Source organism: Hyperolius riggenbachi, chromosome 10 (genome assembly GCF_040937935.1).
Source record: "Hyperolius riggenbachi isolate aHypRig1 chromosome 10, aHypRig1.pri, whole genome shotgun sequence".
Lineage (NCBI taxonomy): Eukaryota > Metazoa > Chordata > Amphibia > Anura > Hyperoliidae > Hyperolius > Hyperolius riggenbachi.
The window spans coordinates 51,105,418-51,128,641 of NC_090655.1; the positions used below are offsets into that span (position 1 = coordinate 51,105,418).

The 23,224-nt window shown below is 44.3% G+C and overlaps 2 protein-coding genes across 2 annotated transcripts in view; both read right to left on the reverse strand.

Moving 5' to 3' along the window:
• Window positions 1–369: 369 nt before the first annotated feature.
• Window positions 370–23,224, reverse strand: part of CEP55 (centrosomal protein 55) — a 55,904-nt gene continuing 33,049 nt past the window's right edge. Inside the window, exons 7-9 of the mRNA XM_068255553.1 lie at window positions 14,218–14,289; window positions 3,970–4,095; window positions 370–658 (exon numbers count right to left, since the gene is read on the reverse strand). Of these exons, the coding sequence (XP_068111654.1) occupies window positions 455–658; window positions 3,970–4,095; window positions 14,218–14,289 (402 nt within the window). The 3' untranslated portion in view covers window positions 370–454. The remainder of the gene's footprint in view (window positions 659–3,969; window positions 4,096–14,217; window positions 14,290–23,224) is intronic.
• Window positions 4,221–6,821, reverse strand: LOC137534755 (uncharacterized). Its single transcript, XM_068256385.1, has 2 exons — window positions 4,621–6,821; window positions 4,221–4,286 (listed from the first exon to the last, which is right to left on the reverse strand). Exon 1 carries the CDS (start codon window positions 6,819–6,821, stop codon window positions 4,623–4,625), a length of 2,199 nt encoding a protein of 732 aa, XP_068112486.1. The 3' UTR covers window positions 4,221–4,286; window positions 4,621–4,622.

A 23,224-nucleotide genomic window follows, 5' to 3' on the forward strand; every position in this document is an offset into this window, starting at 1 on the left:
ATAAGGTTTGGTTTCTGTAATGCAAACCTGAAGGAAAGACTCAGACCTGATGAATAGACAGCAGATATGCGAATAAGCATGTTGCACACAGGCAATAGGGTGGAGGTGGGGATTGCAGTCAGTCAAGCAAGCAAACCTGTGAGGTTTTATAAAGGTTCAGACAGCTGTTTATGGGAAAATAGTAATCAGCCATGATGGAGGGGAGGGTGGTATAACTGCACTATTAATCAAGGCCAGTTTGCATATTTACAAGTGCATTTATGGCCAAAGCCCAGAAACCTTATACAACACAATGGTTGCAATATATACAGCAGTAACCATCTTGGAAGACCTCAGTAAGAAGATGCATATAAAAATAAATTGCACATAAATACTACAAGGTTTATATTTAAGAAAATGTTACAAAATAGAGGAAGTGGAGTGTTCAGTTGCCAGTCTTGGTGAAGTTGGTGACTCATCTGGTGCAGAAGTCGATGTGGGCGAGCAACTCGCGGTGCTGGCTGGTGGGGTATACGGCTTTACATTGCGGGCACTCCAGGAAACTCTCGTCCAGCAGGTTTTTAGGTTTGGAAGACGGGTGCTGTTCTCGCATGGTCAATTTGTCTTCAAACTCCGATGCAAAATTGCCAGGTTTTTCAATAAAGTAAATGTCACGTTTCTGTGAAAGACGAGGAAAAAAAATACAGGTAAGTGAAAATACATTTTTGTGTTAATCTAAAAACTGAGGAATATAGAGTGATATTTACTTCCATCCACAAAATCCCCAGTTTTCACTGCAGAGAGCAGTAGAAGCTTTATCTCTAGTCACCAGCAAAGGCAAATGTACTGTAATAACTGCTGTCTGTCTGCCTCTGTCTTCACATTGCCCATCTCCCTCTGCTGAACAGACATATCACCCTGGCAACAGCTGAGTTACTTCAGAAGGAAAGGAAGGAGGCAGAGCGAAGACACATGCCTTCAGAGAGCTTCAGCTGGCAATGATTACATTTACTGATGGCTAGAGATAAGCAAGCCTGTACTACTCTCTGTAGTGACAATTCAGCTTTTTTACACACAGGAAAGGCGTAGGTACCCTCTGAAAATGTTCTTTTATGCAACCAAGTTACTGAAAATTTATTTTTTTGGAGTATGATCCCACTTTAAGTGCAAAATATTGCATCTTTTCTGTGGCTGAAGCTACACCTTAGCTTTTGTACATTACATATTAATGTACAAAAGCATAGTGAGGTATCTAAAAGACACGGATCTGAAAAATCGTGAAAATCTTACATTAACCTTCCTGCTCAGCTTGTCCATAGCCGCCGAGTCTCATATCTCTGGCCCTGCTAGGCCGATTTACTTCAAACAAACTGCGCCACACGCAGCTAGCACTTTGCCAGCTGCGTGTGGCCTTCGCACGCAGCGGCAGAAGAGGGGCCCCCCCGCCAGAGCCCTGTGATGCCCGGACACTTTCGGGCAGCGCAAAGGGCTGGATCTGAGGCGTCGACGTCCATGGCGACAAGGTAAGCCTAACAAGAAATCCCACTCTCAGCGGGATTTCTTGTTACTTGTGATCGCCGAAAGCGATCAGAAGGGCGCACCTTGTGCGCCCTCTAGTGGGCTTTCATGCTGCTGGCAGCATGAAAAGAAAAAAAAAAATGTAAAACCCTGCCGCCGCCGCCGCCACCCTGGCAATTTAAATAGAACGCCAGGGTAGTTAATGCATTCTGGACAGTTGAAATGTAAACATTTAAATAGTTTCCATCTGATTCTAGTGCAGTTGTGAACACCTGAGTCTGACTTGTCACTGAGTAGCAGCAAAATACAGTAGTGGCTACCATCTACCTCAAAGGGAAAAAAAAACCCTTAAAGTCCACCAATCACACTGAGTAGATATTAGAGACACCCCTTATTTGAAAGTAAACTAGTCTAACGGTGAGGTAACAATGCAGAGCTGCTTATATAAGGAACGCACATATCCAAACAGTATGTGTTTCCCTGAAAATTGTCTCTCACTTACAAGAAATTGATTCTGCTGATCATGTGGGTAATGCTGGGCATACACGTGTCAACAATTCTTATCAATCGAGCCGCTGATGGCTCGATTGATAATTTCCGACATGTCCGATCACCGCGCGGATCGATTCCCCGCTCAATACCCGAGCGGGGAATCGATCCGGCGTCTAATCGAGCCGCCGGATCTAACCGTGTATTCCCAGCATAAAAGTCTATTTCTTGTAGGCAGAGATCTCAGTCAGGCTCCCGAGAGCTATGATCGAATAAGCGGTGTGTCCTGGGAAAAGGTGAAGAGGTAAAGTGCTGCTGATGCTTATCACTACAGATCAGGATGGCTGGCTCCAACAAACATACATTGCCTGACACATATACAGGACTGTAGAATTCACATTATACTGCTGCTCTCCTGTATCCAGTCTTTGTATTGAACGTGACTTGCTGGTGTCATGTGGACTGCTGCTGGGGCTTTCATTCGGGGGAGGGCTTATATTTCAAGCATGTTAGGAACTCCTGCTAGGGCTTATTCTCAGGGGAGGTCTTACTTTAGGGGAAACAGTAGTCATCACAGGACTTAAAGGGGATCCGAGATGAAAAACTAACTATAACAAGTAACTTGTCTATATATCTTATCTTAAGTTTAGATCGTTTACACAGCAAATCTAGCCGCATACAGCTTCAACAAAATATGATTATTTCTTCCTGTGATACAATGACAGCGGCCATGTTCTGTTTGTAAACATTACACACAGGCAAGCTGATAGCATCTCCAGCCCTCAGCCTGTGAAAACATAATTCCCCCTCCTCCCCTCTGCCTCTAAAATCTATGGCTAGTACCATCTCCCCCTCCTCCTGCCCAGACTGAGCTCCCATAAGCCCTTGCTACTGTCTGAAAAACTGTGGGCGAGGCTTGTTTAGTTTATAGGGAATTGGAGTACTAAAACAAAAATAAAAGTATTTGGCTTGAGAAATGCCTTATAAACTATATGAAACAAACAATTATGCAAGGAGTAAAAAAGTTTCTCAGATCCACTTTAATGTAAAAATGGGTATGAGGAAAGATTTAAGTGATATTGAACGAGGAATGATCTGGTGCTAGCATCTCCGAAACAACAACTCTAAGGATTTTCTTGCCCAACAGTATCTTGGGTGTTGAGTGGCAGCGATTAGGTCTATTCTGGTCAAAAAAGGTTGGTGAACGAGAAGTGAAAGGAGAGTTTAACATGCATAATCCACAGCAACAGAAGGGCAACAACTAGAAAAATTACAGCGGAATTCAATGCAGGTGCATCACAAAGCATATCAACAAACAAGAGGGACTTTGTAAAGGATGGGCTTTAGCAGCAGGAGACCAAGAGTACCTTTGGTATTACAGAATGGGAAAAATCGTGTGGGCCTTTGCCAAGGTGCTCGATCGGTCTCAAATTGGTTTGAGGAACATCAATCAGCATTTAACCTGCTTCCATGGCCTGCTCAGTCCCCTGACTTCAATCCTATTGAGCATTTGTGGGACAAAATAGAGAGATCGCTTCAAAACGTGTAAAAGCCACCATTCAATGACCCAACTTAGAGCTGCCATTACGTCAGCATGGGCCAACATTCCTCAGCAACGGTATCAGCAAGTTGTTGAGTCCATGCCAAGAAGAATATCAGCTGTGACCAGAGCTAAAGGTGGACCAGCTGTGACCAGAGCTAAAGGTGGACCAACTCGTTATTAGAGGGTGTCCAATCAGTGTATGAGGGTCATCTGGAGTGTAACATCAGTTTGCATTTATTTGCCACGCAAGGTATTCTGTGTAATGTAACTTGCATCTGTCAGGGTAACCTTCTCTCCCTGCACCACTTGTCACATGGCTGCAGAACACCTGTGACCGTTTGTTCTGCATGATTAGCATTTACATAGATAGACCACATTCTACTAATGCCCATTTCATTTCTCATCATGTGAAGCGTTCATGTGTGAGACTCAGACTTTACCCCTGGTTCCAGCTTTGTGATCTGCTCCTGTGTCTTGCGGAGTTCCTTCAAAACTTTACAGAGCTGATGCTGGACGCTCTGTCTATCAATCTTCTCGTTTTCCAAATCTGATGTGCACCTCTGGATCTGATTACACAAGAAGAAACAACAAAGCCATCAGATGCAAGAAGCTCACTTGTATTTTGCAACTTAAAAAGGAACTCCAGTAAAAACTAAACATTAGCTTACCTGGTAATTTTATTTTAGGTAACCCTCCAGGACAGGTATACATCGAGATCTGGCCCCTCCCAGGAAACAGGAAACATCCACAAGCCTCTCTATAAGTAAAAAGATTTGTCAGGTATCCGGCAGTATATAACCAAGAAACAACTACCAACAGGTCTCAACTCCTGACACCTAACCAATAGCGTATTACAAATACACATTATTATTATAACTATTAACACTTGCCTCTTTCATAGTGCACAAAATTAACATATCTTCATATATACATAACAATATATACATAGCTTATGAACAATACGGGTGGGTTACCCCACCTGTCCTGGAGGGTTACCTAAAATAAAATTACCAGGTAAGCTAATGTTTAGTTTTTTCCATTAACCCTCCAGGACAGGTATACATCGAGATGATACTCAAGAAAACACTAACCTTTAGGGTGGGCTGACCGCATGTAAGACTTTCCTTCCAAAGTCTTGGTCTGATGAAGATATCCGATCTAGTCTGTAGTGCCGCATAAACGTTCCCAAATTCTTCCACGTTGCTGCCTTACAGATTTCCAGAGGAGAAGCACCAGCTCTGAAGGCCCAAGTTGTTGCTGTCCCTCTCGTAGAGTGAGCTTTAAGATTCTTTGGGGGTACAACCTCCATAATTTTATATGCTTCCAAAATGCATAACTTAATCCAGTTAGCTATCGTTCTTTTTGAAGCTTTCTGCCCTACTAATTTACCTGTGAAATTTACAAATAATGCTTCAGTCTTTCTTAAATTTTCCACTCTTTCCAAATAATCTTTAAGTATTTGTCTCACATCTAATAAATGTCGTTCCTTTTCCTTGTCATTTGTCGGAATCGGATAGAAAGTTGGCAGTATAATTTCCTGAGATCTGTAAAAAATATCTCCAACCTTTGGAATAAACTCTGAACTTGTTCTAAGGACTACTCTGTCCTTATAAAAAATACAATAGGGTTTCCTACAGGATAATGCCTCTAATTCACTAACTCTTCTTGCAGAGGTAATTGCTATCAAAAAAATAGTTTTAAATGTTAACAAACGCAAGTCCATTTCTTTGTGGGAATCAAAAGGAGGCCTAGTTAATGCCTTCAGTACTAAGGATAAATCCCACTTCGGAAATGGTTTGACCGCAATAGGTCTATTCCTTTCTATTGATCTCACAAAACGAGCAATCAAAGGATGGGTGGCCAATTGTCTGTCCAAAAAAACAGAAAGTGCTGAAATTTGTACTCTAATCGTGCTTAGAGCCAATTTCTTCTCTACTCCACTCTGGAGAAACTCTAATACTGTAGCAATCTCATTCGACTTAAATCCTGATTGTTCCTTCCATAAATTATATGTCTTCCAATACTTCAGATATATAGCCCTCGTATTCCTCTTCCGACTCTTAATGAGTGTGTCTATCACTTTGTCTGATAGGCCATAGCTTTTTAGAATCCGCTCCTCAGTAACCAAGCTGTTAACTTCCATTTGTTGATGTCTGGGACCAGCTGCCTCTGAATTAACACTAAATTGTCCTGAACAGGCAGAGGTAATGGATCTGCTACTTTTAACTTCAGCAGCAGAGGATACCATGATCTTCGCGGCCAATTCGGGGCGACCAGAATTACTTTCGCTTTGGATGCTGCAATCTTTCTCAAAACCAGAGGTAGAAGGTTCAATGGTGGGAATGCAAATGCCAGACTGAAGTCCCATGTTTGAGAAAGAGCATCTACTGCCGTCGGATTGTCTTTGGCGTTCAGGGAGAAAAACTGACGACATTTGGTATTCTCTTGATTGGCGAACAGATCTATGACTGGAGTTCCCCAAACGGATGTTATCCATTGGTATACATCGTTGTTCAATTGCCACTCCATATTCGATAGCTGTTTGCGACTGAGTAGATCTGCTAGTAAATTCATAGAACCCTTTAGATGAATTGCTGTAAGCGACAACAGAGTCTGTTCTGCTATGTTCAAGATTTCCAAAGCTAGTGTCAACAGTTTGTGTGATCTCGTTCCTCCTTGGCGATTTATGTAGGCTACGACTGTGGAGTTGTCTGTCCTTAGCTGCACATGCTTTGCCGTTATCAAATGCTGAGTTGCTATAAGGGCTAACTTGACCGCCATTAATTCCCTGTAATTTGAGGACTGACTCCTCATATGCTGCTGCCAAAGACCCTGTACTTTGAAACCCTGCACATGGGCCCCCCATCCTGACAGACTTGCATCCGTAGTCAGAATTACTTGTGTAGGGAACTGCCAAGCTCTGCCCTGAGATAACGAGTGGGGGACTGTCCACCATTCTAAGCTCTCTTTCACTGTCTCCGGAATTTCTATCAATCGGTCCAGAGACTGGATTGTCTTGTCCCAATTTCTCAACACCCAGGACTGCAGTATACGTGCATGTTTCATGGCCCACTGCACTGCTGGAGCCACTGAGTTTAACAGCCCCAACAGTCTCATTGCATTTCGGATCGAAATTACATTGCTTTTCCTGAAATCTTCCGTCTGTTGCACGAGTTTCGCAACTTTTTGTTCTGGTAGGAACATTTTCTGTTCTATTGAATCTATCATAAATCCTAGAAAGAGAATCTTCTGAGTGGGTTCTAATTGTGATTTCTCCAGACTTATAATCCATCCCGCTTGCTGAAGCTCTTTCACAACTATCTCCCTGTGTAGTAATAATGTTTGTCTCGAATCTGACATTATCAATAGGTCGTCCAAGTAAGGAACAATCATTATTCCCTTCTTGTGTAAGTGGGACACTAGCTCGGCAATCACCTTGGTGAAAATTCTTGGAGCGGACTTTATGCCAAAGGGGAGGCAGCGGAACTGATAATGGGTTATCATTGGACCCTCTTTTACCGCAAACCGGAGAAATCTTTGAGATTTCGCTTCTATTGGGACATGCCAATAGGCGTCCTTCAAGTCGATGCTGAGCATGAAACAATTGGCTGTTAGCAACGTTCTGAGAGAATAAATCGATTCCATTCTGAACTTCTGATGTTTTATAAAGGGGTTCAGAGGTTTGAGATTTAAAATTAGTCGATACTTTCCCGACGGTTTTTTTACCAGGAATATCTTTGAATAAAATCCTCTCTTTTGCTCCAGGATTGGCACCAAAGTGACTACCTTCCTTGTTAACATGTCTTGCAGAATGCAGGACATGGCTGCCTGTTCCTCGACTGACCTTAAATTTTTGGTCACACTGAATTTCACTGGGGGTTTTTGCTGAAATACTATGTGGTACCCCAGTTTGACCAGATTGAGGATAAATGGGCTGGTTGCGAATTTCTGCCACTGTGGGAAAAAAGCGCCCAACCTTCCCCCCACAGCCTGTTCGCTGTCACTGCTGTCTCTTAGCAGCGGGGTCTGAACTGCCAAACAATGCGTTTGGTCTGTTCTGCTCACGTGAAAAAGACCAGGGCTTACGTCTATTTTGGGGTTTGACTTTATTTTCTTGACGGTTCTTACGAAAAAACTTCTTCCCCTGTCTAAATGGTCTCTTTCTGGGGAACCCTTTCTTTCTGTCTGATGTTCGTTCCAATATTTCATCCAACTGTGGACCAAACAACAGATCACCAGAAAAAGGAATAGTACATAACTTGTTTTTAGATATATTACTACCCTCCCAGGTCTTGATCCAGATATTTCTCCTGGCTACATTAGACAAAGCTGCAGCCCTTGCTGTAAGGCGAATGGACTCTGTTGCAGCGTCAATAATAAAATTTATGGCTTTGAACATCACGGTAAAGGAATTTAAGATTATTTCTTTACTGGATCCCATCTTAATGTGACGCATTACCTGATGCATCCACAGATCTAAGGTGCGGCCCACACACGTAGTTGCAGCCGCTGGGCGGAAATTTGCACATATAGCAGACCAAGTCTTTTTTAGAGCAAACTCTGCCTTTTTATCTGATTGGTCTTTAAGGAAACCTAAATCCTCAAACGATAACTCATTTTCCTTTTGTACCTGTGAAAAGGCCGCATCCAGCTTAGGACATTTGTCCCACAGCTTACAGTCTTCCTCTGCAAAAGGGAATCTCCTTTTAAACCCCCTAGATAAAAACACTTTCCTATCCGGGTTTCTCCACTGGCTATCAATCAATTGCTTCGTTGATGAATGTACAGGGAAAACCATTGGTTTCTCCCCCTCCATTCCTGCGTACAATGCATCATGTGTAGATACTGATGAAGGCGTTTCATCTTTTAACCCTAATGAATCATAGATTGCCTTTAATAACTCATCTGTCTCGCTGGCAGAGAACCTAAATCTAGACGGTTTATCCTGATCTTTCTCTGATAATTCTTCCTCAGAATCACACTCAGAAATCTCATCTGAGTATTCTTCTGGTTCAGAATCTGATAAAACAGGACGATCCGTTTTTGCAGTTGCTTTCTTATGTGTCTCAGAAGGTAATGTCTCTCCTATAGAGACATCAGTAGATTTCCCAGTAGGTATAGCCGTTTGATCTATAGGATAAGCAGTCGGAAATTGTTGCGGGCTTGTGTCTATAACAATAGGAGACTGAGCAATAACCACAGGCTGCTGTATAACCGGCTGCGCAGCAGGAGCAGCAGAAGGTACAGTTCCAGAACCAGTCGGTATTTGTACAGGTGGTTGATTAATAACAGCTTGAGCAGACATGGATTCTCTAAAGACCTTCATAGATTCTGACATTTCTTTGCGGACCATTCTCAAAAAATCTTTATAAGCCACAGCAGATTCTTCATTCAAAACTCTAGTAGAACATTGCTGACATAATAGCTTATTCCAATGCACTGGCAGCTTCACATTACAAGAAGGACAGCGTTTTTTAGGCCTAACAGCTTCTGATGCTTCAGTAGCAGTGGTAACAGTTGTAGCAGTTGAAGCTGAAGATGAAGCTGCAGCGCTCTGAAAAACAGATAAAGTACCACTATTGAAAACAGCCTTAGCCTATTTTCAAAACACACAACCATGTGAGCAACTTCCCACCGAAAGCTATGTCACCAGCCAAATCCCCAACAACACAGTACTAGCAAAGAGCCACCACAGAAGCCTTCACATAAACAACTGTTTGTATGTGTATAAATGATACCTTAGTATCCGGCTTTGGCTCTTGCGTCTTGGATTCCTCCTGAGCAGCCTGCTGGCCCACGCTCAGAGCAGACGCCGACTGTGTCTCCATTTTGCGTCCTGCACGAGTGCAGAGACGCTGGGGACGCTGCCCACTCTTCTATCCGGCGGGCGGAAGTGACGACACCGGAACCGGAAGTACTCCGGACGCCATCTTGGATTATGGCACGCTATGCCCCACTCAGCCTCCGCTTTCCGCATAGCGTGCAGTCGCCATTCCAGCCGGCGGCGCCTGCCAGTAAGAAGCTGCAGCAGCCCTCTCTCCTTTCAGACCATCCACAAAGGCAATATGGAGAGGTAAGCGGACAACACAGGATAACAAACCTAATGCTCCTGGACATGCCTCCGCCGCACCAACAGCCCTTAGCCCCCCAAGCTCTCCAGGACTGCAGCGCAGGTATAGAGAGACCTGTCCCTGGACAGGAAACATCCATACTGCCGGATACCTGACAAATCTTTTTACTTATAGAGAGGCTTGTGGATGTTTCCTGTTTCCTGGGAGGGGCCAGATCTCGATGTATACCTGTCCTGGAGGGTTAATGGAAAAAATAAAGTAATGAAAAAAGTGCTTAATTTTTACCATAATTACTTATACATGATTTATTCAGTGTTTGCTCATTGTAAAATATTTCCTCTCCCCGATTTACATTCTGAAATTTCACAGGCAACATCTTTACTGTTGGCAGGTGATGTCTGTGGAAGGAGATGCTGCTTTTTTTTTTTTTTTGGCAGTTGGAAACGGCTGTCATTTCCCACAAAGCAAGAAGGCTCCCACAGTGTGATGTCAGAACATGTCATGCTGACATCACACTGTGGGAGGTGTTTCACCACAATATCAGCCATACAGAGCCCCCCGATGATCCGTTTGAGAAAAGGTATATTTGAATTTGTTCAATTCAAGAATAGCAATCCATTTTTCTGACTCATTGTAACATTTCAAAAATCTGACCAATGTACCACACACACGTTCAATTTTTCCCCAATCATGAATAAAATAACTGAAAGCTCAGACTTTTTTGGAACTGTACATCAAGTAATTGACAATCCATCACACATACCATACAAGTCTTGATAAAGTTGGCCTGAAATCTCCAACATGTCCAATCCAATTGACGGAGCAACTGCCATTCACTAAGTGCTTTTAAAAATAAAGAGAACCCTGAGAACTCCCACATGAGAAGATGGGCTAGTCCAAAATCTGTTGGTAATGTCAGACTTCTACTAGCTACTGTAAGTGACAGCAACATAGGAGAAAATTTATCAGCCATTTACCATAGTCACATGGGGAAGGGGAAGAAATGATCCCTTAACCACTTGCCGACCGCACACTCATACCGCGCGTTGGCAAAGTGGCAGCTACAGGACCAGCGACGCAGTTCTGTGCTGCAGGCTAATTAATCAGGAAGCTCGCGCGAGCGGCTGCTTCCTGTCAATTGACGGCGGGGGGCTCCGTGAATAGCCTGCGGGCCGCCGATCGCGGCTCGCAGGCTAAATGTAAACACAAGCGGAAATAATCCGCTTTGTTTACATTTTTACAATGCTGCTACAGTAGCAGCGTTGTAGTAGATCAGCAATCCCCGGCCAATCAGCGGCCGGGGATCGCTGTCACATGACAGCGGGAAGCCTATTAGAGGCTGCACAGGACAGATCCGTTCCTGTGCAGCCTCCGATCGCTCGGGCAGGGAGGAAGAAGAGGGAGGGGGAGAATGTCGCAGCGGAGGGGGGCTTTGAGGTGCCCCCCCCCGCCACCCACAGCATACAGAAGCGATCAGACCCCCCCAGCACATCATCCCCCTAGGGGGGAAAAAAGGGGGGAGATCTGATCGCTCTGCATGCCAGCTGATCTGTGCTGGGGCTGTAGAGCGCACCCAGCACAGATCTGAAAATACAGCGCTGGTCCTTAAAGGGGGGTAAAGGCTAGGTCCTCAAGTGGTTAAAGTGGTATTACACTCAAATTTAATTTATGTCCTAAAGCATTAAACACAGCATAAAATTTAACAACTAAAACCATCTGACTGATTTTCAAGGTACTTGAAGGGTTAAACCTCAAGTTTTTTTTTTTTTGTTTTAACACACCACACCTATCTGTTAATTGATAAGTGTGCCTTTGCCAATCAGCATTATCAGATCGTGTTGGAAGAGTGATAGATTGTGTAAACAAGGTAGAAAATGTCTCGCCGTCGACAAGACCAGACACAGAACATTTATATTGCGCTTTTCTCCATGTGGACTCAAAGCGCTTCAAGGATGCAGCCACTTAGGGCGTGCTCCAGGGGCGACCAGGATCATTAGGGAACCTTGCCCAAAGACGCTATCCAGCTGACACCAATTACTAAAGCCTGGCACATTACATTTTGATTGGCCAATGATGGGCTAATTTTACCACCTCCATGCAGTAAGAGGGACAACTGGTTTTAAACAGGGCTGTGGAGTCGGTACAAAAATCCATCGACTCAGGTTAGGATTCCTCCGACTCCTCTAATTTGCATATTACAATTTTGTTGTTTGAAAGTATGTAACATGAAATGCGTCTCTTAACTGCCAACGCTTAAGAATTTTAAAATACAACTGAAGTGAGAGGGATATGGAGGCTGCCATATTTATTCCCTTTTAAGCAATACCAGTTACCTGGCTGATCTTCTGCCTCTAATACTTTTAGTCATAGACTAAAACTAGTCCTTGGTAGGAGTACTTGTAGAAGGTACAGACCGGAACAAAGAACATCTATCAGGCCCTAGGCAATGTAAGTGTGGGTACATGTAAGAGTGATGTGCAGGCACTCTGCAGGGGAGTGAGGGGGATTCTTCCTCTATTACACATTTTCCATGCACAATCTGAACCAGGTTTATGGGTGATAGACAACACCTTTGTGGGGAGTGCATATGTAGAGTATAGTACTGCTGTGGAACAAAGTAAACCTGAGACAGATGAAATTAAAGTTTTATACATACCTGGGGCTTCCTCCAGCCGCCTTCAGGCTAATCAGTCCCTCGCTGTCCTCTGCCAACTGGATCTTCTGCTATGAGTCCAGGTACTTGAGCCAGTCGGGCTTTGTTGCGCATGCACACACTCCGCCGCTGGGTGCGTACTACACCCGCGCAGCACAACTGCACAGGTGCAGAATGTTCCTGGCTGTGGGAGCGGCACGTGGCCGGACTGCGCTGACTGAATTACCGGGACTCCTAGCAGAAAATTGAGGTGGCGGAGGAGGACAGCGAGGGACTGTTTAGCCTGAAGGGGGCTGGAGGAAGCCCCAGGTATGTATAAAACTTTTCTTTTCATCCGTCTCAGGTACCCTTTAATTTGTAGTCACCAAACCAAATTATTTGATTTCATGAGCACAGGGAGTCCCTACATTTGCATTAACCAGCATCAGTGCAGAATTATTTCCATCTCATTGACCATCTCTATTAGTGACACGGCTACACATCAGGCTTTATACTTACAGCATAGATGTTTAGTATATATAAGAGATTCCTGTGTACACATCATATATACAGTCACAATCAGATGTGTATATCTGACTTCAATAAAGCAGTCCCCGTATTTTTAAAGCAGCACAAGTAACTCATTTTTTATTGGTTTATTTCATTTTTGTGGACTGAGCACACCTATTACTGTATGTATAAAAATGATTTACTGTATGATGACTAATATCTGAGAAAGAACATTTTATCATATTTTCTATTTTAATTACAGTTTAAATTCATTAGGAGTCGGAGTCGTGCATTTTCTCCCGACTCCGGGTACCTAAGATTTGCCCCGAATCCACAGCCCTGGTTTTAAATACCATATTGTGTAGGTAAACTCATACTATGAAGAAGTGGTAAAATTGGTCAGTGATTGGCCAATCAAAATTAAAGCCGTGTACCAGGCTTTAATTAGAAGTCAATCTGATAATTTGTCAAGGATACCAGTTACCTTAAGTGAGTTGTAAGGCCTAGTTCACATTAATCGCCAGCACAATCACAAGTGCTGAGTGCTTTTGGAAGAGATTTCCCTGCGCTTTTCTAAGCGTTTTGCTTGACAATTTTTTTTCCTCCTGACAATCAGGAAGTGAACTCTTCGACTTGGAACTAAATAAATACAACGTATTGATTTTAAAAAGTGCTTGCCAAAAATCACTTTTCAAAGCACTTTTTCGAGCACTTTGCAATTTCCCTATACTTTGCATTGAACCCCAAACACTCTTTGCTATTGGAAAGCACTGTTGTTCCCCTACTATATATGCAAGTCTCATGCTGTGAGCACCAAGGTGACTTCGGGACTCCAGGTAGTGTGCATCAGCTCATTGGGTGCTGGCCTTTTCTGGAATGACTCTCTACCTTGATACCGAAAGAAAGCTCACCGCTCATATGAGAACACTCACATTGAGAAACATTGCACGAGCGCTTTTTAAAGTCGTCCGCACTTTTCAAAAATCGAAAAGTGCTCAGTGTGAACAGGCCCTAAATTTGCATTGAAGTGACATCAGAGCGGTCTAATAGCGTTTCATATTATTTTTCCTGTGTTATACACACATACATACATTAGGGCAAACATTTAATTTGGAGTGTAATCCCACGTTAAAGGGAGTAAATGGAGCAGGGAAGAAGAGGAAATGGGAGGGAACATCCCCACAAGCTTGCCTCTTCATGTACAAAAAAAAAAAATTAAAAAAAAAAATTACTTTATCCAAAAGTAATATTTTTAAGGAGTGACTATGGTGATGGGTAAACAAGAGGAACAGATGATGCACAGAGGTGTGTGGATCCAGCATGAACACCTCTGATGTTACCTTACGTAGCTCTGCCTCGGGCCAGGTATACTCTAAGCAGCAAGGAACTTCACGCTTTGCCAATATTTGTAAACCCAGCACACAGTACCTATCAGTACATAGAGAGTTTTATGAAGCAGAAAATGTATCTCCCACCTGCTGCTCTAAGGAAGCCACCTTCCTCTGGTCCTCTTGTTGTCTATGTAGCGAGGTCTTCATGCTCTCCATCTACAACCAGCAACACATTTGTTAGACATATTGTAACTTCCTGGTCCCTTGCACCAGACCAGTTATGTAGAGTGAAAGTAAAGTAAAAAGAGGAAAAAGTAAAAGAAAAGCCAAGCCCTGTTTGATGACCCTGGAAGGACCTTGGCCCAGATGCAATTCACTTTTTCACCTGAGTTTTCTCCTAGGAGATCATTTTTCATCAATTTAAAATAACTTTTTAGTACTTTGCAATGGAAAAAGTACCAAAAAGTAGGTAAACTATTACTGTAAAAAGTTATTTTGAGTATTTGTTTGATTGCTGGTGGCATAAAAGGCATTTTATTTTAAGTTGTAAAAATATCACCTTGGAGAAAACTCAGGTGAAAAAGTGAATTGCATATGGCCCCCTGTGTGTTCCTAAGTAAAACGAGATGTCTCAATAGGTTTGCCCTGCTAAGAGTAAGAAAGGAGAGTCAGTGGGAAACAACATGCTGCCATAAGGGTCGCTCTTTCAAGTAGCTACATATTCGTAGCTACTCAAATTTGAAGAATTAGTTACAGCACCTGTGACCACAGGAGAGAGGGGTTAACTTACCCATGTGGCCATCTGATCTGATAAGTTCCAATCGCGTCCCACCTTACGTTCACGTCACTACCACACTTTCTCCTTCAACCCGGAAGCGTGGTAGTGACGTGAACGTGATTTGGGATGCAACGTGAGATGCGATTAGAGCACATCGGTTCAGATGGCCACATGGTCACCCCTCTGCCATTCCCCTGCTATGCCCCACCCCATAACCCTCCCCTCTGCCAGGTCTCCCCCACACACCCTTCATCCAGACTGTTCATAAGCACCCCCCCCCCAACCGCCTTCACTCCTGCCAACATTGACAAAGTCAATCTATTGCTTGCTACTTACCCTGCCCCCTCCACTCTGACACCCTCCACCCCCACTGCCCTGACTTGGCCCTCACCTCCTTGTTCAACCTCTCCCTCAGAATTCTAGCGGTTTATTTATGCAGGAAAGCGGTCATATGTGTATGTATTAAGTTTTAATGTTCTATGCAAAATTTCATTGTAAAGTTAGAGTACTTTAAAATTTTGCTCTGGGACATCTTGGCATATTCCAGGCAGTGAAACTCAGATTAATTTTAGTTACAGAAGCTAAAACATTTGTTTGTTTACGTTTCAAGCATCTTTTCAATGCCAAGGTTATAGATAAACGTTGTGTGAAGACAAAGAAACGTTTAAAAGTCACATTACTGCAGCAATCGTATATGTATATTTGCTCATTAATTACATTAAATATTAATAATCAATACAGTCCTTCGAAAGAAATAATTGTTAAACCCTATAATTACATAATAGAATTTATTACTTTGAATTACATTTAAATGCTGGATTCTGCCAGTGAAAGTTTGAGACAGTAACATTTTCATAAGATTGTTTTAATTTTAACTAGAAGATTGTTTATCTGTTCTTTTTACTAGAAGGACATTTCAACTAGCTGAACAATGATAGCTGATAACATATGCTATGTTTTGGGAACAGGCAACAATATAATGTGTTTTCCCAATTATTTAAAAATGATTAAATAGTGACATCTGCCAGGGAAATTACTACATTTATTTATTCATAAGAAAGACAAATTTATAGAACATGATTTAGAAGTATTAGGTTTTAAATATGCAATTATACCTTATAGGATTGAAGGGGCACTACAGCGAAAAACTGTAAAATGTAAAATATGTGCAAACAGACAAAGAAGTACATTTTTTTCCAGAGTAAAATGAGCCATAAATTAAGTTTCTCCTATAATGCGGTCAGAAATCAGAAATCTGACAGAAGTGACAGGTGTTGGTCTAGTCCATCTCTTCATAGGGGATTCTCAGCAAGGCTTTTATTCTTTATAAAGCCATTCTCTAAAAAGGATTTAAACAATGATGCTGGCCAGCTTCCCTACAGTTTTTTTGGCAGTTGGACAGAGCTGCAATTCACTAAGGGTCCTTTTAGACTTAATCAGTTGGTATGCGTTAAGCAGCGTACACACGCCGGACTTTAGGCAACGACGAGTCCGTCGTTGCCTCCCGCTGGGTGGGCGTGCCAGCGACAGTCCGGCGTGTGTACGCTCTGTCGTCAGACTGATACGGCTGTTTCTGAGCGATCCGCCCGGCGTTAGTGCTAGTTAGTGCTAGTTTTTTCCATAGCAGTGCATTGGGAAGAATGGAAGTTTCAGCCAATCAGAACCAGAGATTTGGGGAAATTTCAAAATTAGACAGACATATTTAATCCAGGTGTATAAAAAATAGGTGGTTTTGAGAGCTTTCAGAGACATCCAGACCAAATCTCTCCTGAAAGAAACCTACTCAGCTACAAGCCAGAAGCTACCTTCCCACACGTGGTTCTAAATGCTGAAGAGATGACGGAGAAGGGGTAATATGCTTAATATTCTGGCAATTTACTTTATTTTCTAGCACTAACTTTTTGCCAACCGCGCCACGCCAATTAGCGTGAACGCGGCGGCAGCCCCAGGGCCACTCCATGGCAATTGGCGTGAATGGCCTATGGGGCTAGCAGGAGAGAGTGCGGGCGCCGACGCATGCGCATCTCCGCTTGGAAGGAGGAGCTCCGCCTTCAGTCTCCCAGCAGCGATTGCCGCTCGGAGGCTGTTAGACGGCAAAACCGCCGTCTAATATACCTGTACAGCGCTGCAGTCTAAGGACGCGCTGTACTGGGGACAGCGATGTGACACGGCTGTCCCCCTGGGGTTCACAGAAGCAATTAGCGGTCATAGGCTGAAACCTATCACAGCCGATTGCTGTGATAGGCTGACAGGTGGGGGGGGGGGGGGGGGTGGAATTAGGCATTTTTATGTTAAAAAAAAGAAACATTGGGGGAGTGATCAGACCCCACCAACAGAGAGCTCTGTTGGTGGGGAGAAGGGGGGGGGGGATGTAAATCACTTGTGTGCCGAGTTGTGCGGCCCTGCAGCAAGCCCTTAAAGTTTCAGTGGCCCAATTTATGAAAAATGGCCTGGTCTTTAGGGGGGGGGGGGGGGGGGTTACCACCGCGGTCCTAAAGTTCTGTTAACATGTTAGCATAAAAAATAGCTTCTAATAATTTAAAAAAAAAAAAATACTTGCTATTTCTTTAAGAAGATTACTACAAGTTTCACAGCTACTATATACACAGCTATTAATACAGACAAGACTACTTTTTTTCCTATTCTGTATAACACAACTGTTCTATTCTTTTTTGAATATGCGTAGAAGATTGATTGCTTGGCTATAAAGGCTATGATGAGATGGAATTCTGTTAGAAGGAAAGCTACCTGGAACTGTTCATATTTTGTATATATGCTGTATGATAAGGAAATACATTCTTTTTATATAAAATCATATACTGAGTGCTCTGATTCATTTCAAGGTATACCGTCAATCTATAATTACTGTTAGAGGGTTCAGACCCGCTATGCCGGATTTATAAGATAGCAACGCTTTAAAAGTCTGGTCCTTTACTGAGTTAGCAATCATGGAAAAAAGGCAAGAATCGCGCAGGTTTTTGATGTCCCCACCACCACCTTCCCCTCAGCTTGTAAAAAGGCCACTGTACTTTCCCTGCTGAAAGAACCTTAACTTGGCCCCTCCCTACCCTCCAACTATTGCTCAATCTCCCTCCTCCCCTTCGCCTTAAAGCTCCTCGAAAGCCTGATCCACAGACGCATCACCCACTACCTCAGCACCAACTCCCTACGCTACAATCTGGATTCCAGCCAGCACACTTGTCAAGGTAGTAAGTGAACTTACCCTTGCCAAAGCGGAAGGCAACTACTCCATCAAGCTACTTATTGACCTTTCCTTAGCATTTAATATACAGTTGACCAGCTCCTCGTCCTTCAATCCCTACAGGCCATAGGGATCTGCAACAGTGCTCTGGCCTGGATCTCATCATACCTCTCTGATCGCCTCTTCACATGAAGATACCCAAATCTATTTCTACACCCACCTCGATCTCTCCCCCTCCACCACGGACAAGGTCTCCTTCTGCCTCTCGACTATGTCCTCCTGGAGGTCAGCTGAAGCTCAACTTGGATAAAACGGAGCACCTCATTTTCCCACCGTGCTGCACGACCTCTCCTGGATATTCACATCACAATCAACAGCACTTCCATCCACCCTACCTTTTAGCGCCGCTACCTGGGCGTCACCCTAGACTCCTTCAGACCCCACATCCAAATAGTTACCAGAGCCTGCAATTTCCACCTTCACAACATCTAAAAATACGCCCATTTCTGACCTCAGACACTACCAAGCTTCTCATCCATACCCTTATCTCCCATCTTGACTATTGCAATGCCCTACTGTCTGGCTTTCCACGAAACGCATTGCACCCATTCAAATCAAGGGGGGGGGGGGGGGGGGGTGAGGGAACCTATTGCTCGTGAGCCACATATGGCTCTTTTCAGGCCTGCATGTGGCTCTCTGGCTCACTGAATTTTGGGGGACAGGCGAGACTGTCAAGTTTTAAATGAGTGCACCGCCTCGCCACCATCTACTTCCTGCGCGCCCCCCCCTGCACTAAAACTCCTCCCCTCACATGGCCGTGCTGTGCGCCGCCACCTCCAAGCACCGCTTTATAACTCCGCTCCCATGTGTTGCGGCCAGTGATGTCATGTGAGCCCGCGCTGTGGAACCCCGCCGACCCGCGGCAAATTTCAAAGCTGCCTGGCCTGGTGAGTGTGCTGTCTAATGCAGCACTTTCTGTATTTGTTATAGTCCACTCCAGCACCTCACCTGCCTCCCCCGCACCAAGCAATTCATCTGCCACCCAGCACCTCCCATCCTGACCAGCCTCTCCCACTCAGCAACATTAGCTGCTGCTCCCATCCTGACTTGCCTCTCCCACTCAGGATGCTCACCGGCCTTCCCCACTCAATGCACACATTTCCTTGTATTTCGCTTTAAACATATTGTACGGCTCTCACGGAATTTCATTTTAAAATATGTTGCGTTTATGGCTCTCGGCCAAAAAGGTTCCCTACCCCTGATCTAGACTCATTCATTCTTCCCACAGCTCCGGTTCCACTTTTCCCCTCTGCGAAGCCCTACACTGGCTCCCTATCTGCTTCAGGATCAATTTTAAGATTCTGTACCTGGCCTACAAGTCTGTGCACAAGACCTGCCCAATCTACATCTCTGGGCTCGTCCACAGATCTATACAGTACACAGGACCAGATTTACCATAAGGCACATGCCTACAGACGTATGATGATTGGAAGGCGGCTCACTCTCCTCCCCAAGTGCCTCCCTCCCGCCTTACCTATGCAGAGTCCTGAGCGGAGTGTAAATGACAGGTAACTCTCCCAGTCTCGGCATTCAACTGACGAGATCTCCCTTCAGTCAGTGGCACCTCTAGCTACCTAATACTTGGGGGCAGCTCTAGCTACTTAAAGGATACCACAACTGAAATGTGACATAATGAGATAGACATGTGTATGTACAGTGCCTAGCACACAGATAACTATGCTGTGTTCCTTTTTTTTTTTTTTTCTTTCTCTCTCTGAAAGAGTTAAATATCAGGTATGTAAGTGGCTGACTCAGTCCTGACTCAGACAGGAAGTGACTACAGTGTGACCCTCACTGATAAGAAATTCCTCTTTATCTCTTTCTTGCTCTCAGAAGCCATTTTCTGCTAGGAAAGTATTTTATAGGTGGAATTTCTTATCAGGGAGGGTCACACTGTAGTCACTTCCTGTCTGAGTCAGCCACTTACATACCTGATATTTAACTATTTCAGGCACAGAAAGAAAAAAAAGGAACACAGCATAGGTATTTGTGTGCTAGGCACTGTACATACACATGTCTATCTCAACATGTCACATGTCAGTTGTGGTATCCTTTAATACAGATAGCTCTTGCTACCTTATTTTAAAGTTAAGGTCCAAGCTCCTGAAAAAAAACAAATTCCACTTACCTGGGGCTTCCTCCAGCCCCTGGCAGCCGTCCTGTGCCCTCGCCGCAGCTCCGTTGCCTCCAGTTGTCCCCGCACTGCAGAAGCCGACCTGGCGAGGTCAGCTTCCTTTACGGCCTCTTCTGCGCTGCATGGAGCGGGTCACATGGTCCGGGCTGACGTCATCAGCATCGTACTGCGCAGGGGCAGAACTACGAATGATGGGCAAGTGAATGAAGGGAGAAGTGACAGCTGGGCCAGCCAGTACACTTGTAGGTTCATGAAGGGTGAAGTCTAGGGTATCAGGACAGCTGTGCCTATAGGCTCCTGTGATGTAAATCCAGGCCCAATTGTATATATACCTGCCTGCCCCCTCCGTCCTCCAATGATCTCCGCCTCGCTGCCCCATGCATTTCTGACTCCCATGCACACCTACAGGACTTCTCATGAGCCACCCCCACTCTATGGAACTCCCTCCCACCCCCTACCTCCCCCAGACTCGCCCCTTCCTTCAACACCTTCAAGCAAGACCTCAAAACAGATTTCTTTAATGGATACCCAGAGCGCATGCGCAGAGGTGCACCCGGGCACGGTTGTATGCTGTAGTACGTGTGCAGCTCGGCCAGTGCAGGTGCACTGACGCGCGACCAAGCCGACGGAAAATGGGGCCGGAGGGCAATTACAGGTAACAAAGGGGGGCAGTGAGCATCAGGACAGACCACCATACATACCTGCTCCCCTTTCATCTTTATTTGGGCTCTGGTATCCTTTAAAATGGCCTAATTTCACCCCCCCCCCCCCCTAACAATTTAGCTCTCTCAGCTGAGCACCTTTTCCACAGCCCTAACTTATGTGTCCCTCCCCCACACTTTAGATTGTAAGCCTTTGGCAGGGCAAAGTGTATCCTTTTTGATCTTGCAACCCCAGCTATGACACCCTTCCGATGGACTAGCTCAGACTTGAATTGCTGGGTCTCTGTAATGTAGTAGTAGTGTGTAGTGTAATACCCAGTTTGCATGTATAACCTTGTGCTACTTCTCCATCTGTCACCCCTTGTTTACAATGCATGTATCCCTATTTATTGTCCAGCGCTGCACAATTTGTTGGCACTTTATAAATACAACTAAAATAATAACAATAACAATTATTATTATTATTATTATTATTATTATTATTATTATTAAATAATTTAAATGAATCAAAAATGTACTCCATTTACCCAGCTTAAAATATACTACACAATTAAACTTCATAGGTACTTCTTAAAATGGAATCCTACTTAATAAAACCAATGTCCCTGCATCGTCCTCCTGTGTCTGTGCTTTTTCGCATAGCGCATGCGAGGCACGCAAGCGGCCATTAGAGCAGAAGGATGATGGGGCAGGCGTGTGCGGTGCGTCGGCATGCGTGTACGCGCTGACGGTGGTCACAGGGGGGGGCGAGGCCTAGAGCCCGTTGTGTTACCGGGCTTAGGTCTACTAGTATAAAAGGCAAAATTTACATTCATTAACAGCTTCTGGACCAGCGTGGTCGAAATCTACATCCTGCTTGTGGCTGCGCAGCTCTGACAGAGTGTAGATTTCAACTATCGTCGCCACGCGGGCCCTGCAGCTCCCGCCGCAACTCACTTGCCCATCCATTATGATGGCAGAGCTCTGTCAGCTGGTCAGAAGCAGATTTCATTGGCTCCTAAACCTGTGATCACAAAAAGTCAATCCCCATTGGCTTACATTGATGAAGTGCGGTGTGACCGGCAAGAGCAGCAGATCTACAGATTTACAGGTATCGGCAGTCTCTGGTCTTTAAGGGGCTAGAGACTGCTGATATGGAAGTAGTTAAAAAGGAAAGAAATCTACTATGAAAAGCTAAAGGAAAAAAGTCTACACACAAGTCATTATGCCTTATTCTGTGTGGTATTGACAGGATCAGTAATCATAATGGAGCCATTCTTTGTTATAGTTTTTTTTAATAGGGCTTGAACCAGAAGGTGTATATTTTTCCTGACTGCGTACGGGTCCATGTTACAGATGACATCACTGCCCTAAATGCTCCCGTGAGGCAGACTAGTCTACAAGGATGATGGAAGCTCCAGAGATGAGGTTTAGTAATGACGTTTGTTTTTGTTTAGCAGAAGAATTTGCTAGTAGATATACTGATGTGAAAGTAATTTTTATATGCAGACTTGGAATGTAGAGGACAGATCCACCTCAAAGGATACCTGGAGTGACATGATGAGATAAACATGTGAATAACTGTAAGGGTTAAATATCCCGGGATCCAAATGACAGTTTCTCTGCAGTCAGACTGAAATCTAAACAGTATAACTCTCACAGATAATTACTTTATTTCTGGGACTAGAAGACTCACTTTTTCTCCCCAAAAGTCTTATAGTCCAAATGCAGAGCGTTCCTGACTTGTGAACGCCTGCTAATATGAGCTGCCGACCCGCCGCAATGTCAGGGGCTCCCTGCACTGTGCCCATGCAGGAGGAGGACATGGGGGAAACGTAGGACACAAGGGGACACAAAGGGGCAGAGAGAACACAAGATGGACACAAAGGGATATAGGCGTAAGACAAGGAGGACACATGGGGACAGAGGAGGACACATACGGGCATGAGGTACAAAGTGGGCATAATCCACAAGATTCCCATCACCATGGATGCACCAGGTTTAACATATATCCCCCCCCCCCCCCCCCCCCCGGTTATTGTCCTCTAAACCTAGGTGTGTGGGTGTCTTCTAGTCCAAAATACAAGCAATTATCGGTACTAAATCTCATGTGTGGCTAAGAAAACAAAAACAAGACCAGAATTCCAGGAAAGTTCTATTTAGGATTGATTATCAGCAGTTTATTTTCACTTCAACTTTGCTTTAACTTGTTAACGACTGTGACTGTCAACTGTTAACGACGCCAATGAGTGTGAGCGCGGTGGCAGCTCCAGGACCACCTAACGCCAATTGGAGTCAAGTCCTGGGGTGGTGATTTGCAGGAGATCGTGCGCACG

Excerpts from the sequence above, each read along its gene's own strand:
- LOC137534755 (XM_068256385.1), bottom strand. The coding sequence starts at position 6,821 with ATGGATTATAAGTCTGGAGAAATCACAATTAGAACCCACTCAGAAGAT.